This window comes from Pseudophryne corroboree, chromosome 1, assembly GCF_028390025.1.
Source record: "Pseudophryne corroboree isolate aPseCor3 chromosome 1, aPseCor3.hap2, whole genome shotgun sequence".
Classification (NCBI taxonomy): Eukaryota; Metazoa; Chordata; class Amphibia; order Anura; family Myobatrachidae; genus Pseudophryne; species Pseudophryne corroboree.
In genome coordinates this window covers 748,900,818-748,919,200 of record NC_086444.1, presented here as the reverse complement: position 1 = coordinate 748,919,200, position 18,383 = coordinate 748,900,818, and the positions used below count along the sequence as shown (strand labels likewise).

The following is an 18,383-nucleotide window of genomic DNA, read 5'->3' as shown; positions in this document are numbered from 1 at the left end:
GCTGCCGACATTCTGGCGGATGGGATGCCGCTGTCGGGATATGGACAGCCTGCATCCCACCCGCCGGTAAATCGTATGTATTCCTGGCGAATGTATAGTGTACTAGAATTTTTTCTGTAGCTCTTAGAGTAGGTAGCTTATCCAGAGGGACACTTTAGTTCCCTATCTACTTAACTTACATTGATTATCTGGTATATTTATTTATTAATTACCAGGTATTTATATACCCCACACATATTCCGCAGCTCATTTAGATCATTAACATAATTTACTGGCAGAGTAAAGCTTACAATCTATGCACCTAATTCAGTCCCGATCGCTAGGGTGCGTTTTTTGCATCCCTGCGATCAGGTAGTCGCCGCCTACAGGGGGAGGGGGAAATCGCTGGGCAGGGATGCGATCTTTGCACAGCCGAGGACTTACTCTTCCAGTGCGATGATCGGGGCCAGAGCTGACGTCAGAAACCCTACCTTCAAACGCCTGGTCCCTCCTGCGTTTCTCTGGATACTCCTTTAAAACGGTCACTTGCCACCCACAAATGGCCTCCTCCTGTCAGTCACCCTTTTTTTTTTTTTTTTTTTAATTTGTCAGTAGCTAATTAATCTATCAATACATTTTTTTGGAGTGTGGGAGGAAACCTGGGATACCCAAGGGAAATTTGCAAACATGAGAAGAATATACAAATGAATACATCGGTTGCCTGACTGTAAGGACAACACCTGCAGAGAGGTTGGCTATGGGAATCTGTCTGAATATTTAAATAAAGACCTGAGAGTACTGATTGTCTACAAAGCACAAAGATCAGCCCTGTGGGGAGTTATTGGATGCTATATTATTGCCTGCGTCATAAGGGAAATGGTCAAAACCTCGTCAAAACTAGTTACATAATACATCATGGAACCATCTAAATGACCCACGTGTTGTATCATTTTGCAGGCCATGAAATGTGATACATCATGAAAAGTGATCCTTAGTCTCCTGCCCAGGCAAGATGCCCACTGTGTTTATCTCTGACTGTTGAGGAAATTCATTTACTAGCAGCTGAAGCATGTGAGTTGTCTACTCCAGGGTCAGCTAAATATCAGAATGGATAGAAAGACGACAATGATGCATAGTACATTTAAATGAAAACAATGTTAATAACATATAAGTACTGACAATGCAATTAATAGTTGTAAAAAAGACACGTTAGAATTTCAGATAGTACAGTATCTAAATAATCTCCTGCTTCAGAAGTGAGTTAAAAAAAAAATGTTTAGATTATCACTGTAAAATGTATGCAGCTTTCAAAAATAAAAATCATTTAATATATTGTTTCCTTTCTGCAGCGGGGTACACTGTGTTCCACAGGGAAAACATTGGGGTGTAGAGCAGGCAACGGTTTGACTGTCCCAGGATGGATTGGGGCCTCCTCTATAACCTCGCCTCCAGGCACTGAGAGCTCAGTTTCGAGTGCTGCCTACAGGCAGCAGATCACCTAACAGGCGGGCTGCACTGGGCAGCTCTGAAAAAGCTTAGAAGACTTTAAGGGCCGCAGCACTGTTATGTCAGGTTGGCATTCAGTGCTGCGTCTTCGCCACCTCCCAAGCGGTGTCGCATACTCCCGCGGCTCAGATCTGCATATTTGCAGGGGAGACGCACTGGCTTAGGCACACGGTCGCAGACACTCTCCTGGTTCGCATGGCTGCTACGAAGGGAGGAGGTAAGAGGGTCCCCCAGGTGGGACCCGCCACTTAATCGCGTTCCTGGTCGCAGTCTAGGGAGACGGACTGCGATGCTGGCGTGGACTCTGTCACAGAGCAGGGACCCCACTATATCCGCCAAGGCATAGGAGCACAGGTCGAGTATACTAGCGCCCCTATTGGTAAGGCTCCATAGTACCGGCGATGAGGCCCAGCATAGGGGAGTCGGCGCTTGACCTGTAGCCCCTCACCCGGCCCAGGGCGCCATCTCTTCACATATTTCCCGCCCTGGAGCTGCCTCACACTCTCCCTCAGTTCCTGACAGAGACACTGGGCGCCATCTTCTGAGCATTGCTGCTGCTGGTCTCTGGGATTGCAGGGAAAAGTCACCCCTGTAAAGCCGCCTGTACACAGCGCTGAGACTTTACAGTCACTTGAATACTCTACATGTCTTATTACAGACAGCGTTAGTTAAGAAAGAGTGTACCTATTCCAGAATATATTGTACGAGTATTCTGATATGTACCTCCGGTCTAAGACCATGCTGTGTATGGTTTCACTCTCATGTGTATCCCATCTAAGGTAGCTGTCACTATATTCTATACCCGAAGGGACTAGGTGTGTCATGGTCCTATAATATAGGGGGTCATTCAGTCCCGATCGCACGCTGCATTTTTTCGCAGCTGTGCGATCGGGTCTGAACTGCGCATGCATGCAGTCTGCAATGCGCAGGCGTGTCGCTGTCCACAGCGATGGTTTCTACGACGAAAGTGATCGCATGGGTGATCACAAGAAGATTGACAGGCAGAAGGTGTTCCTGGGCGGCAACTCACCATTTCCTGGGAGTGTCTGGAAAAACACAGGCGTGTCCACCCGTTTCGGAGGAGGAGTCCTGACGTCACCAGCGGCCCAGACCGTTGCAGTGGCTGAGTAAGTTCTGGGCTGTGCAGAAACTGCACAAACTTCTGTTTGTGCAGCTCTCTGCACAGCTGTTCGCACCCCTGCGATGTGCTTACCCCTTCCCCCTGTAGGCGGTGATTACCTTGTCGCAGCAGTGCAGAAAATAGCCTGCATGTGACCAGGTCTGAATTAGGCCCATAGTGTACACAGTACTTATCGCTATACGGATATTTTACTATGCTACAGTCACGTACACCGGATTTAATATACAAGGTGTGCTCTTACGCTGGTTGTGTACTTTGTCCGCAGGTTGTGTACTCTGTCTGGCTTCATCGTACTAATAGCCTGATTGTTGCTTTATTACAATGTCTAACAATAAGGGCAGTAAAACTCTGGAGGCGCCTGTAAAATGCAAGGTATGCTCCAGAGGTTTACCTGAGGGGGAAGTATTGTGTGATGGTCTGTGTTCTAAATGTCATACACCTCCCAGTCAGCCTGCAGCTCCTGTACCTACAATGGAGCCACCCTGGGCTATGTTCACTACCCTCCTGGGGACTATGGTGGACTGTTTAGCCCCCGCTATGGGAACTCCGGTGCCACTGCCGCCACAAGTCCCTATAGTAAATCCACCCTGGGCGGAAAATTTGTCTAACCAGCTGCAGCAGTTGAATCAGTCCTTGGCTAGACAGAAATCTACTCCAGGTCACTCCCATGTCCCTGGGTCCTCCAAGCGGGCTGCTTCCTCCTCACAATTCACTAACCTCTCTGATGTTTCACCTGATGAGGAGAGGGAGCATACGGTCCTGTCAGACTCTGAATCATGTGTTACTGATGAGGATTCTACCTTACAGGTTGATGTCCCTGGCCTGGTGGATGCCATTAAGCCAGGCATGTCCCAACTGCGGCCCTCCAGCTGTTGAGAAACTACACATCCCAGCATGCCCTGACACAGCTTTAGCATTCTCTGACAGCAAAACTGTGTCAGGGCATGCTGGGATATGTAGTTTCACAACAGCTGGAGGGCCGCAGTTTGGACATGCCTGCATTAAGCAGATCCTGCAGATCACTGAGGATGAGGATTCCACTACAGCGGCCAAGAAAACTGATATGTTTAAACAACAGAAGGAGGTAAAAACTATATTACCCCATTCTCATCATGTTGTGGACATCAGGAAGGAACCCTGGTCAACCCCAGGTAAGAAATTCCCACTCCCTAAATGGGCTTTGGCTCGCTATCCTGTCCCTGCAGAGTTATGTAGTAAGTGGGAAAACCCCCCGCCGGTGGAGTCACACGTCACCCGTCTTGTGGTGTCATCTACTCTGCCGGTCACCACTGTCACCTCACTAAAGGAACCGACGGATAAGCGTGTGGAGGGATGCCTGAAATCTATATATTCCCTCGCAGGGGCCATTCATAGGCCCACCATAGCTGCCTCCTGGGCCGCAAAGGGTATTGAGGCGTGGGTTCAGGCGTTACAGGATGAGCTTCCCGAGGATATTTCTGACCAAGACAGACAATACCTGTCTCACATATGCACCGCCACCTATTACATTCAGGAGGCGTCCTCTGAGGTAGGGGTACTGGCAGCCAAAGCGTCATCCACATCTGTCCTGGCTAGCCGCATACTGTGGTTAAGGTCGTGGAAAGTGGATTTGGACTCCAAGAAGACCTTGGAGGTACTCCCCTTTACTGGGAACATTTTATTTGGAGAGGACCTGAGTAAAATAGTGTCTGAATTAGCAGCTGCTAAGACTGCTTTTCTTCCTCCTACTAATTCTTCTACTCAGAAGACGAAGTCTACCACTTTTTGTTCCCTTCGACCTAAAGGGAAAGCCAAGTGTCAGTCTTACCCCAGACAATCTCATGCTCCCAAAACCACCAAGCTCAAGAGGAAACAGTCCTGGGCAGCCCGTCAGCCTGCTTCGAAACAAGACAAGCCTGCTGCATGACGGGGCGGGCTTTCCCCTCTGAGACCCCAGGGTGGGAGGCCAACTTCTACAGTTTGCCCAGGTCTGGTTGAAGACCACTTCAGACGCTTGGGTACTGGAAGTTGCCTCTCACGGTTACGCTGTCTCATTCAAGAGACGTCCTCCTCACCAGTTCTGCACTACGGTACTCCCTTCAGATCCATTGAAGGCGCAGGCTATACAAACGGTAGTAGGTTCCCTCTTGAGTACAGGAGTGGTTGTGCCGGTACCTCAGTCCCAGCGTGGCAGAGGCTATTATTCGACCCTGTTTCTGGTGCAGAAACCCAATGGGTCTTTTCGTCAGATACTCAACCTCAAGTCACTGAACAAATTTGTGAGGGTAGCCAAGTTTCGTATGGAAACGTTGCACTCTGTTGTGCTGGCAATGGAACAGGGAGATTACATGGTATCCCTGGATATACAGGATGCTCATCTGCATATTCCTATTGCCATAACGCATCAGCAGTTCCTGCAGTTTGCTGATGGCGACAGTCACTACCAATTGCAGGCTCTGCCGTTTGGACTGGCCACGGCTCCTCATAAATTCACCAAGGTTATGGCCGTGATGACGGCGCACCTCCGTTGCCAGGGAGTCAGAATCCTGCCGTATTTGGACAACCTGCTGATTCTCACAAGTTCCCACAATATCATTCTCAGTCATCTACAATTGACGGTGAGTTGCTTACAAGCCCACGGATGGCTGATCAATTGGAAAAAGTCCTTGCTGATCCCAGCTCAGAGCATGGTGCACCTAGGGGCGCTTCTGGACACACACAGTCAGAGACTATTCCTGTCTCCAGACAAGATCCTGAAAATCCTGGCAAGGATAAGACACTTCATCCGTCACCCCAGAGTGTCGATTCACTCGGCGATGCAGGTACTTGGCCTGATGGTGTCGACATTCGACATGGTGGAATACGCTCAATTTCGTTCCCGCCCTCTGCAACGAGTAATTCTTGCCAAGTGGGACGGCCTGTCTCTTTGGATCAGATCCAAAATGATCTTGTTGACTCCGGAGGTTCGTTTGTCGCTGACCTTGTGGCTCCAGGACCAGCAACTGAGCAGGTGCCGTCCCTTTTGGATTCCCGACTGGGTCCTCCTGATGAAGGACGCCAGTCTGAGGGGATGGGGAGCGGTGTTGGAGCACTCTTTTCAGGGTCCAAGGAAGAATCACTCCTTCCAATAAACATCCTAGAGCTGAGGGCGGTATTCAATACATTATCACTTGCCCTGGAACAGATCGGTTCAAGTACGGTCAGACAACGCCACGACAGTGGCATACATAAACCATCAAGGCGGTACTTGATCCACATGGCTGTGAAGGAAGTGTCAAAAATCCTTTGTTGGGCAGAACGACATCTGCCAAGTATATCGTCAGTGTTCATTCCGGGTGTCCTGAAATGGGAAGCGGACTACCTCAGTCGCCAGGATGTACACGCCGGAGACTGGAGTCTTCATCCAGAAGTCTTTCAACTCCTCGTGGACAGGTGGGGTCTGCCGGACGTAGATCTCATGGCAAATCTCGACACAGTCACAAAGTTCCAGTCTTCGGCTCAAGGACAATGGAACCTCAAGCAGCGTTCGTGGATGCACTAGCGATTCCATGGAACTTTCAACTGCCTTATGTGTTCCCTCAAGTGTCACTCCTGCACAGAGTTCTACGGAAGTTCAAACAGAAAGGAGGAAGATTGCTTCTAGTCACTCCAGCGTGGCCCAGAAGGCACTGGTTCTCAGACCTGCAGGGTCTATCGACGGGGCATCCCCTTCTACTTCCTCAACATCCAGACCTCCTCGTACAGGGCCCTTATCTCTACCCAGACCTGGCCAGACCAGACTGACTTTGATGGCGTGGCTCTTGAAGCATCACTTCAGAGAGCCAAAGGATTTTCAGAGGCAGTTATTCAAACGATGTTGATAGCCTGCAAACCGGCCTCTGCCCGGATTTATTACAGGGTTTGGAATTCTTTCTTCACCTGGTGTGCTGAGAAGAATTATGATGTCCTGGAATTCAGAACTTCCAGAATACTGGCTTTTCTGCAAAGATGCAAGGACTTAGGGCTTCGTCTGGCCTCCCTCAAGGTTCATATTTCTGCCTTGTCGGTTTGGTTTCAGAGAAAAATTGCCTCTATACCTGATGTTCAGACGTTCATTCAGGTCGTTATTTCGATTCAGCCTCCCTATGTCCCTCCTGTGGCTCCTTGGGATTTGTCTGTTGTGCTGAATACTCTGCAAGAGTCTCCATTTGAACCTCTTGAATCGGTGGACCTCAAATTGCTCACAGCCAAGGTCCTGTTCTTGCTGGCCATTGCCTCTGCAAGACGGGTGTCGGACTTAGGCGCTTTGTCCTGTCGTCCACCCTTTTTCATATTCCACCGGGCCCGGGGGTTATTTGCCTAAGGTGGTGTCATCTTTTCACCTTAACCAAGAGATTGTGGAGAGGACTGTCTCCATCAGGAGGTCAGATTCCCTTTTTGTACTGTTTGGTTTTCACAAACGTGGCTGGCCTGCGAACCTTGGCCAGGTGGATTAGAATGGTGATTGCACAAGCCTATGCGCAGGCTGGACTCCCAGCTCCTGCTGCAGTTAAAGCCCATTGTACTCGGTCTGTTGGACCCACTTGCGTGGCCCGCCGTGGTGTGTCCCCAGAATAATTGTGCAAGGTGTCTACGTGGTCCTCAGTGAACACATTAATTCGGTTCTATGCCTTTGATACTTCCACCTCCCAGGATGCTTCCATTGGACGCCGGGTTCTCTTACCCACTAGGGCGCGTCCCCTCCCTTGAGGAACTGCTTTAGGACATCCCTGATGTTTTCCCTATGAAACACAGTTTACCCCGCTGCAGAAAAGGAGAGTTATGGTAGACTTACCATGGTTAACTGTCTTTCTGCAAGATACACTGGTTTCCACAGGGCGCCCACCCTGATGCACCTAGTTTCTTTGGGTTGTATGGCATAAGCCGCTGGTACCCTCTCCTGTCGTGAGATTGTGATTCAATGTGACTAACATCTGCCTTCTCTTTTACCTGCTCCTGCATTGGACTGGTTAACAAAACTGAGTTTCAGTGCCTGGAGGCGGGGTTATAGCTTTAAAGCTTTGCCTGATGGTGCCTCTGGATCAAGATCCCGCTCTACACCCCGATGTTTTTTTTTCCTGTGGAACCCAGTGTAACTCGCAGAAAGTCTACCATAACTCTCCTTTTTTTGAGACTTTTTAACACAAGGTTGTAAATTTAGATTAAAAATGCAACATATTTTAATTAACCACATACCTGGCATGATCACATCATGCAAACGATGCAACCAGTTAAAACATAATGAGCATCAAAAATTATGTTTTTAGCCCAAAAATACATAGGATCCATGAAAAACCACGGACCAATGTATTTTGCCACACTTTTCTCAGAACAAAGCCTGCCTGAGCCCCGTCGGTGGTAATTAGCTGCAGTAAATTGGCGTGGCTAATAGGATACCGTCCATAGCGGTTGACTGCCGGAAGAAAACCTTCCTGCAGCCGCCAATTACAGAGGGACTTTCGTATCCTCTGCATCTCTGCACACTCCCCCAGTATCTCCCATGCTGCCGACCACTGCTGATCAGTGCAGCAGGACCCCCCACAGAGTAGCAGTCACACAGGAGATGTAAATTAAACACCCCCTCCCAGCCCCCTAGAGCAGGCCTGGCCAACCTGTGGCTCTCCAGCTGTTGTAAAACTACAAGTCCCATCATGCCTTGCCACAGTTTTGCTATTAGGGAATGCTAAAACTGTGGCAGGGCATGCTGGGATGTGTAGTTTCACAACATCTGGAGAGCCACAGGTTGGCCAGGCCTGCCCTAGAGTGTACCTGGTGGATCTTCTGATTCCTCCCCTTTAAACTGGACTGGCCTCATCTTCCTCTTTGCACAAACTGCACAGTAGTAAATTCCCTGAATATAGTGTCAAAATACAGTTGCTACTGTATCATTAACAGTATATCTTATCTCTTCGCCAGAACAGAATCATATAGGATACTGTGTTTTGGCAAGAGTTGATTGATAAATAGCATTGAAATAACATCTCCAATTGTAGCAAATAAAGCAATACGTAACGGGACAGAAATTCCAAAACTGACAATTAAGTCCACTGGTCAGATTAATTTGTATGTAAAAAAAAAAAAAGGCTATAAATGTGTTTCTGGGTATTGGTAGTTACAGTAATTTTCAGACACTGGTTAGGTGCAGCCCCACATAAAATGTATAAGAGCCATAAATCTACGGGAAACCAACGTTTTAATGACTGTAGTTTACAATTACTGTTCTAATTAGGGTTTTTTTTTTTCTAATTAATGAATAGCCCAGTGTATAGTACAGTTATGATAAGAGTTTGCTATACAGTCACTGACAGATGAGTTGGCTGTAAGATCCCAAGACACAAAATGCAATTTTCAAAATGATACATTTCTCTCTTACATTTTACATCTAGTAAAATTTGGGAACTATGCTGTGATTGCTTGCATTCCCCCTTAGCCTCAGCATGATTGATATGCTGCTGCATTTGGGTGGTGGAGTGTCGATGGCTGGAACCGCTCTACAAAACGTGCATGTGTCGCCCTTGTTTTGTAGGCGCACCAAACCCGGGGTCTTCGTCATTGGATACAGACTTCCTGGACCCGGCAAAGAAGTTCCCACAGTCAAACTTGACTCCGGCTTACTGATGGCTGAGAACTACGACCATCATTTCAGTTGTTTGGTATTGCACAGTCGCTTCCCTCAGGCCATGTGTTCCTTAAAAGAGTGGTAATTATTACTTAGAAACTGGTGTAATATACTTTATATCATACAAAGTTAGACATTTAGCATCGCTCAGCAATGTTCCTTCTGGACTTCCACTCACCCAGCAATCATTTAATCAGTAGAGCAGAGAGGAAAATAACAAGACAAACAATAGACTACAGCTGCTTCCAGGCAACTCTCTGGCCACAGGAGTACATGAGGCCCACATGTGACTATAGGGCCACCAGTTGGTCTCCAATCTGAGGTGATACTTTTATAACTGTTCTACAAAGGAATGCTAGCAGTTTTAATGCAACACATGATAGCAACTCTTGTTATACATATAGGCAGGGCATGTGTGTCATAATTAACTGCATTTGTTAATACAGATATGTACGATATATACAAAGCATATAATACGTACAGCTGCATCTCTCAATCAAGTTGGCTATGCCATGGATAAGTTTTGCCTGTAACACCCTCTATCTCTGTAAGAGCAGAAACGCTTGGGTCTGATATCTGCTTGGGTGATACTCATCCGTATACTCCTTCTGTCTTGGTGGTTTGTAATGGTCTGTTCTCATTTCACCCTGTCTGCTGCCACAGCAAACCCTCTTAAATGGTTACTAGATTTTGTGTTTAGGCAAAGGTGCTTTACATGGTTTGGTAACAGCTATTTTTCTTTAGTTGCTTAGCTGTCATATCTATCTATCTATCTATCTATCTATCTATCTATCTATCTATCTATCTATCTATCTACCTACTGTATCTATCTGCCTGTCTGTCTACTGTACCTATCTATCTCTCTATCTATATCTTTTACCGTATATATTTCTGAAAAAGGCAAGGTGAATGCATTTACTTCCTGCACAACATGACACTTTGGCAGTAATGATGAATCAGAGGTTAAAAATTCTGGGGCGTGACTGACGGTTCAGTGTAATCTTGAAAGGAAACTTGGCAGGAATGAGTATAGCAGTTGCTATTACTGAGGCTTATTTTATTGATAAGTGTATTACTTTCGTTGCTGCCTAAGTATATTTATGTGGAAAATGTTATGTTCCTGAATTTTGCAATAGCAAATACAAATAAAAAGAATAAAGGACTATAAACCTGCAAAATAAAGTGTAATGTTAAGAGAATCTGCTTACTGTAATGTGTTCATATGTCCAATGGTCTTATGCATGAGTACATTTTTATTTTAAATTCAGGAATGTTACAAATATGTAGATACTGTGTGAATTCATTATCATAATGGTACCTTTTTTAATTGTATGGTAATTACAAAACGTATAATGTTAAATATGTATAGCTTTCTGTTGTTGTTGATGTTTTGTTTAATTATCTTCCTACCTTTCAGATAACAAAATGATATTACCGAATCTACAGTATATAAATCCAGTATATATTACCATGCTGTTTTAATACAGAATAGCCTCACTGTAGGCTGTTTGCTGTGATTAAGATCAAACTGCATTTAATAATCATAATTTGTGATAAATTGTGTACATTGTTATCTTACAAAATCATAATGTTTCCATAGGTTTAAATAATAAAGAGTACTTGTCATATATTTACAGTATGTTACAACATAAATAATAAAAGCCATGTACAGTTATTAGCAAATATACCTTTATTTATTTTTTAAATGGAATAAAACTCTGCTCCCCCATGCCCCAGGCTGTGTGCATAGGCTTGTGGTATGAAACTATACAAACCCTCTTTTCAGGACACATATGTATATGTCAGTGGCGTAACTAGAAATTTTTCTCCCCCAAGCCAAAAAATTATTTGGCGCCCCCCCCCCCCCCCCCCCGCCGCATAATTGGGAGCAAGAAAGGGATAAATATGCGCGCGCTGCAAAAAAAGGGGCGTGGTTTTGTTGGAATGGGCGTGGTTTCTCATAAAGGGGCGTGGTATTGCAGGAAAAGACTACCTTATACCCCAGTTTTGCAACCTGCACGCCCAGACGTTAGCCACCACAGGAAAGAAAAATAATCCTGATTCATGCCCCTTACATTATTTGTCATTTTTCCTCCTTATAGTAATGCCCAGTATACATTATGCCACATACTGCAATGGCCCTTAGACATTATTCCACACACAATAATGCACATGACACATTATGCCACACACCATAATGCCCCCGACACATTATGCCACACACCGTAATGCCTGTGACGCATTATGCCACACACCGTAATGCCTGTGACACATTATGCCACACACCGTAATGCCCCCGACACATTATGACAGGAATCGCAATGCCCGTTATACATTATGCTATACACTGCAATGCCCCTGATACATTATAGCACATACAATGCCTGTGACACATTATGACACACACCGCAATGACCTTGAGACATTATACCACAATGCCCGTGATATAGTATACCATACACCGTAATGCCTGTGACACATACCGCAATGCCCTGCCCGTTATACCCTATGCCACACACCGCAATGCCCGTTATGTATTATGCCACACTGCAATGACCCTGAGACATTATACCACATACCACAATGCCCGTGATATAGTATACCACACACCGTAATGCCTGACACATTATGACACACACCGCAATGTCCGTGATACATTATGCCACACACTGCAATGACCCTGAGACATTATACCACATATCACAATGCCCGCGATATAGTATACCATACACCTTAATGCCTGTGACACATTATGACACACACCGCAATGTCCGTGATACATTATGCCACACACCGTAATGCCCATTACACATTAAGTCCTACAGTAAGGCTTCTAATTACTTTTCAATTACCTTCTCGTTGTCAGGGGTTTCATGCACTGGGTGTCATGCTCGTTGCCAGGTGTTTCATGCACTGGGTGTCATGCTCGTTGTCAGGTGTTTCATGCACTGGGTGTCATGCTCGCTGCTAGGAGGTAGTCCTTGTTGCTAGGGCTGTGCTCCCAGTGCCACATATGACCCCAGTGCCAGATATTCCCCCACGGTGCCAGGTACTCACATGCCCCCGGTGCCAAATATAGCCCCCCCCCCATGTGCCAGGTACACATATACCCCCCCCCCCAGTGCCACATATGCCCCCAGTGCCAGATATTCCCCCCCAGTGCCACATATGCCCCCAGTGCCAGATATTCCCCCCGTGCCAGATATGCCGCCAGTGCCATATATTCCCCCCCAGTGCCACATATGCCCCCAGTGCCAGATATTCCCCCAGTGCCAGATATCCCCCCTAGTGCCAGACATCCCCACCCCCAGTGCCAGTCATCCCCCCCCAGTGCCATATATGCCCCAGTGCCAGACATCCCCCCCCAGTGCCAGATATCCCCCCCAGTGCCAGACATCCCCCCCCAGTGCCAGACATCCCCCCCAGTGCCATATATGCCCCAGTGTTAGACATCCCCCCCCAGTGCCATATATGCCCCAGTGCCAGACACCCCCCCCCCCCCAGTGCCAGATATCCCCCCCAGTGCCAGACATCCCCCCCCCCCCCGGTGCCAGATATCCCCCCCCCCAGTGCCATATATGCCCCAGTGCCAGATATCCCCCCTAGTGCCAGACATCTCCCCCCCAGTGCCATATATGCCCCAGTGCCAGACATCCCCCCCCCCAGTGCCAGATATCCCCCCCAGTGCCAGACATCCCCCCCCCAGTGCCCTATATGCCCCAGTGCCAGACATCCCCCCCCCCAGTGCCAGATATCCCCCCCAGTGCCAGACATCCCCCCCCCCAGTGCCATATATGCCCCAGTGCCAGATATCCCCCCTAGTGCCAGACATCTCCCCCCCAGTGCCATATATGCCCCAGTGCCAGACATCCCCCCCCCAGTGCCAGATATTCCTCCCAGTGCCGCCGTCGCCGCCGCCGCTTATTGGAGGGACACGGAGGGCACAGATCGCCTCTCCTGTGTCCCTCCTGCTGCATCATCTCCGGCGGCCGCGGGTCTAATAGGGGGAAGTGCCGTCCGTGAGCCAATTAGAGCTCACGGACGGCACTTCCCCCTATTAGACCCGCGGCCGCCGGAGATGATGCAGGAGGGACACAGGAGAGGCACACGCTGTGCCGTCCGTGTCCCTCCAACAAGCGGCGGCGGGAAGGAGAAAGCAGTCTGACATGCGGGCGCTCGTCCGCATGTCAGTCTGCTGTAATCAGTGGCGCCCCCGCAGCCCCTCGCCCCCAAGCCACCGCGAGGACTGCGGGGGCAGTAGTTACGCCACTGGTATATGTAATCAGTTATGTGTTTGTTCAAATATATTACATTATAAAATACATTTGTGAAGTACAGGCATATTTAACCAGTGTTCTCTTGTTTTTTTTATACAGGAAGTGTTGCTGCAATTACAATAATTGTAATTGTCCTTGTCTTATTAATATTTGGAGGAGCAGCATTCTGGAAGATTAGGTAAGTGTCTTGATATTGTTTCAGGCATAGAAGGTGGTTTTACTAGGTGATGCTGCATACAATAAACCATTGGCGTTTTTAGAAATGTACTTCCCCAAGCTGAAAAAGTTTCTGTGGCCCCGCTCCCATTCTCATTTGCACCTCACTGCAAGAGGCGTGGCCTTGCAGGAAAAAGACTACCTTGTACTCCAGTCAGTGGCGTAAGTTCGTCACAGTTGCCCGGAGGCAAGATAAATATTAGTGCCCCCCTATTTCCTATATTAAGATAAATATATGTATGTGTGTGTGTGTGTGTGTGTGTATATATATGTGTGTGTGTGTGTGTGTGTGTGTGTGTGTGTGTGTGTGTGTGTTCTGAAAAAAAGTTTATATACTGTATTTATACATTTAATTGTCTTTTATTTTAAATCACACATTTCTTAGCAGTCATACCCAGGATTAGAACCCATGACCTGTTACACTAACAGCAGACACTTTACTGATAGAGTTATTTGCTCCTGTAGAGGAAGCATGAGAATTCTAACTATATGAAGTTACGTGTAATTGTCAGAGAAGTATCTTCATATAGTTAAATTCTCATATTTCCTATACAGGAGCAAACAGCTTCATCGGTAAGGTGTCTGCTTCCAGTGTAATAGGTTGTGGTTTCTAATCCTGGGTGTGATACTTGTAAAATGTGTATATTCAGTATAATAGAGAGGGTGTGATTTGTAAGGTGCAGGGACCAGTGAGGAAGCCGGCCACTGAAAAGACAGCGACAGCTATCAATTAACTTAATGCAATGGTGTCAAAGAACGAGAGGAGAGGTGCCCCCCTTCAGAGCAGGAGCCCGGCGGCAGATTACTCCGTTGCCTCCCGGAGTTCTGCCTCTGACTCCAGTTTTGCAACCTGCACGCCCAGACATTGGCCACCACAGGAAAAAAATAATACAGATTACTTTATTTGTCATTTTTCCTTCTTATAGTAATGTCCCTTACACATTATACCACACACCACAATGCCCATGATACATTATGTCACATACCATAATGCCCGTGATACATTATGCCACACACCACAATGTCTCTGACACATTATACCACACACCGCAATGCCCGTGATACAGTATGCCACATACCGCTATGCCTGTTATACATTATGCCACACACCGCAATGCCTGTGATACGTTATACCACACACCGTAATGCCTGTAACACATTATACCACACACGCAATGCCCGTGATACAGTATGCCACACACCGTAATGCCTGTGACACATTATGTCACACACCACAATGCCGTTATACATTATGCCACACACCACAATGCCTGTGATACATTATATCACACATTGTAAAGCCTGTGACATATTAAGCCACACACCACAATGCCTGTTAAGCATTATTCCACACACCACAATGCCCATAAAACATCATGCCACATACCATAATGCCCATTACACATTATGCCCCACAGTAAAGCTTATAATTACTTTTAAATTACCTGCTTGTTGTCACTGGTTTCTTGCTCTGGGTTCCCTGCTCACTGCCAGGGTTTTCATGCCCTGGTTTTCATGCTCTGGGTTCCATGCTCATTGCCAGGGGTTTCTTGTTCTGGGTGTCATGCTCATTGCCAAGGGTGTAATGCTCATTGCCTGGGGTGTAATGCTCGTTGCCAGGGGTTTCTCCAAATCTCTAAATCTCCTCCAATGCTCCAAGTCCGTTCGCACCTCACTCACCACTGAATGGTTTTTACCACTGTGTGCAGTCTGTGCGCAGCCCAGGACTTACTCCTACAGTGCGATCAGAACGGACTGATCGGTGCCGGAGCTGACGTCACACACCCTCACAGAAAACGCTTGGGAATGCCTGCGTTTTTCCTGACACTCCCAGAAAACGGTCAGTTACCACCCACGAACGGCCTCCTCCTGTCAATCAGCATGCGAATGGCTGTGCGATTAGAATTTTTGCACTAGCCTGTTGCTGACCGGCGACGCGCATGCACATTGTGGTGCATACGCATGCGCAGTTAATCACTGATCACCAGATGTGCGAAAACGCTCAGCAGCTATCAGGTCTGAATCATCCCTATAGTACAGCTAAAACACAATAAAGTACTAAAACTTATTATAGATACTGTATAACACATAAGTCTGCAAACTCGGTCCTCATTACCTCACACATTGCATGTTTTGCAAGTCTCCTCACAGAAACGCAAGTGAAATAATTATCTCCACCTGTGGACCTTTTAAAATGTGTCAGTGAGTCATATATACACCTGTGCACCTGCTGGGTTACCTGCAAAACATGCACTGTGAGGGGTAATGAGGACCGAGTTTGCAGACCTATGGTATAACACAACTAGGTAATAAAACTTAGTACAAGTACAACACAACAAAGTACTAAAACTTACTACAGTTATAACACAGCAAGGTAATAAAACTTAGTACGGGATGCGGTTCGCCGGCAGAGTATACCCAACACCTTAGTACAGCTAAAACACAACAAAGTACTGAAGCTTATTCTAGATATAACACAGCAAGGTAATAAAACTTAGGGCCTGATTCAGACCTGATTGCTGTTGTGCGTTTTCGTACAGTGGGCGATTATCGATTGACTGTACATGCGTATGCACCGCAATGAGCACACGCGTCACCCAAAAAAAACAGGCATCACCAAACAGCGGCAAACGAAAATTTCAATCGCACAGCCATTCGCAAGCTGATTGACATGAAGAGAGCATTTGTGATTGGTAACTGATCATTTTCTAGGAGTGTCAGGGAAAACACAGGCGTTCCCAAGCGTTTTCTGGCAGGATGTGTGACGTCAGCTCCGGCCCCGATCAGGCTGTTCTTTTCGCACTGTGGGAGTAGGTCATGGGCTACGCACACACTGTACACAGTGGAAAAATTATTCAATGGTGAGTGAGGTGCAAACTGATTTGCAGCTGTCTGCTGACTGAGGGATATTTACGCACGGCATACATATGCGATCTCACATTTGCACGGGGGAATTTACACTCCCCTTGGGTGGCGACTATCTGATTGCAGAACAGCTAAATTAGCAGCCCAGCAATCAGGTCTGAATTAGGCTCCTAGTACAGCTAAAACACAACAAAGTACTAAATCTTACTACAATTATAACACGGCAAGGTATTAAAACCTAGTACTGCTAAAACACAACAAAGTACTAAATCTTACTACAATTATAACACAGCAAGGTAATAAAACCTAGTACTGCTAAAACACAACAAAGTACTAAAACGTATTACAGATTTAACACAACAAGGTCATAAAACTTACTACAATTATAACACAACATGGTAATAAAACGTAGTACAGCTCAAACACAACAAAGCACTAAAACATATTACAGATATAATACAACAAGATAATAAAACTTAGTACAGCTAAAATACAACTCATACCTCCCAACTGTCCCGATTTTTCACGGGACAGTCCCGTTTTTTTGGGGCTGTCCCACCCGCTGGCCGCAGCGAGGGGGCAGTTGGGAGGCTCCTGTCACTGCTGCTCTGCTGTAGAGCAGTGGAGAAAAGACACGTCTATTCAGTGGAGACAGAGGGAGAGAGGGCATGCCAGCAGCTCACAGAGCGCTGGGCATGCCCCCTCACTGACAACAGCGGGGGCATGGTTATCGATCGCGGCACTGCCACAAAGCCACACACCCTTTTCCCAGGTCACACTCCCTTTTCGGACGGGCGCGGACAGAAGTCCCTATCCATCTATTTTAAATGTTAGGAGGTATGACAACTAAGCACTAAAACGTACAAATAATCTATAGAATTCATTTTAATATAATGAAATTAGAGGTCAGATACACGTGGATATTATGAATAGAATGTAGTCATAAACAAAAAGAGAAACTGATGTACTTTGGGATATGGTTTAAGAACTACATGAAAGCCATTTAGTGAAAAGGTTTTGCCTATGATTATTTCTGTTACTAATTATATACAGCAGTAGTCCATGTGATACATGTGCTGCTCACCGCGTATGAAGAGAGCAATAGAACCACTTTGATTCAGCTTAACCATTAGTAAACACTGAGCTAAACAGGGAAGATGGTTCATATCAGTTCACTACTAGACTACTCCTCTTGCACTTTAGACTATTTCAGTTATTCCATACGATTATTAGCTGTTGCTGGAACTTTGGTAGGGAAGTAAAGCTTCTCTAAAGATTGTTTTCACTGTTTATTTAATGTACTATGCAAAAATACAGCAGTGAAGAAAGCCGTGTAAATACTGGGTGATGCTGAAATGCTGGTGATGAACGACTATATCGTTGAACGATGTAGCATTCAACGATATAGTGCGTACACACTGAACGTTATCGTTCAAGGATAACGATCAGTGACATCACTGCCGGCATTCCCGGACATGCAGCTCAGCCCGACATTGATGGGTTGAGCTGCATGTCAACTCAATATTGGTGATTGCTGAACGACGTGAGGGGCTGCGGTGCTGGGGGGGAAGGATGGTTAGTAGGTTGGAGGAGCTTTTAAACTAGAAGCCTGGGGGGATGGTTTAGTTAGAAACTATGGGTCATGTAGCGAGAATAGTAAAGATGGTGGTAATCAGCTAAATGGGGGTGGAGAAGGGGGGAGGGAAAGAGCAGCCAGCAAGGGCAAGGGTATTTGCATGGGTTCTAAAAAGGGTGTTAACAAAGGTATTGCCAAAAATGAGAT

General features: G+C 46.6%; 1 protein-coding gene across 2 annotated transcripts in view; it reads left to right on the top strand.

Annotated features, from left to right (window-relative positions):
- PARM1 (prostate androgen-regulated mucin-like protein 1) overlaps positions 1-18,383 on the top strand; it is a 223,004-nt gene that overhangs the window by 162,220 nt on the left and 42,401 nt on the right. For both annotated transcript variants that reach the window (XM_063916790.1, XM_063916801.1), the window contains exon 3: positions 13,619-13,697. In XM_063916790.1, the coding sequence (XP_063772860.1) occupies positions 13,619-13,697 (79 nt within the window). The remainder of the gene's footprint in view (positions 1-13,618; positions 13,698-18,383) is intronic.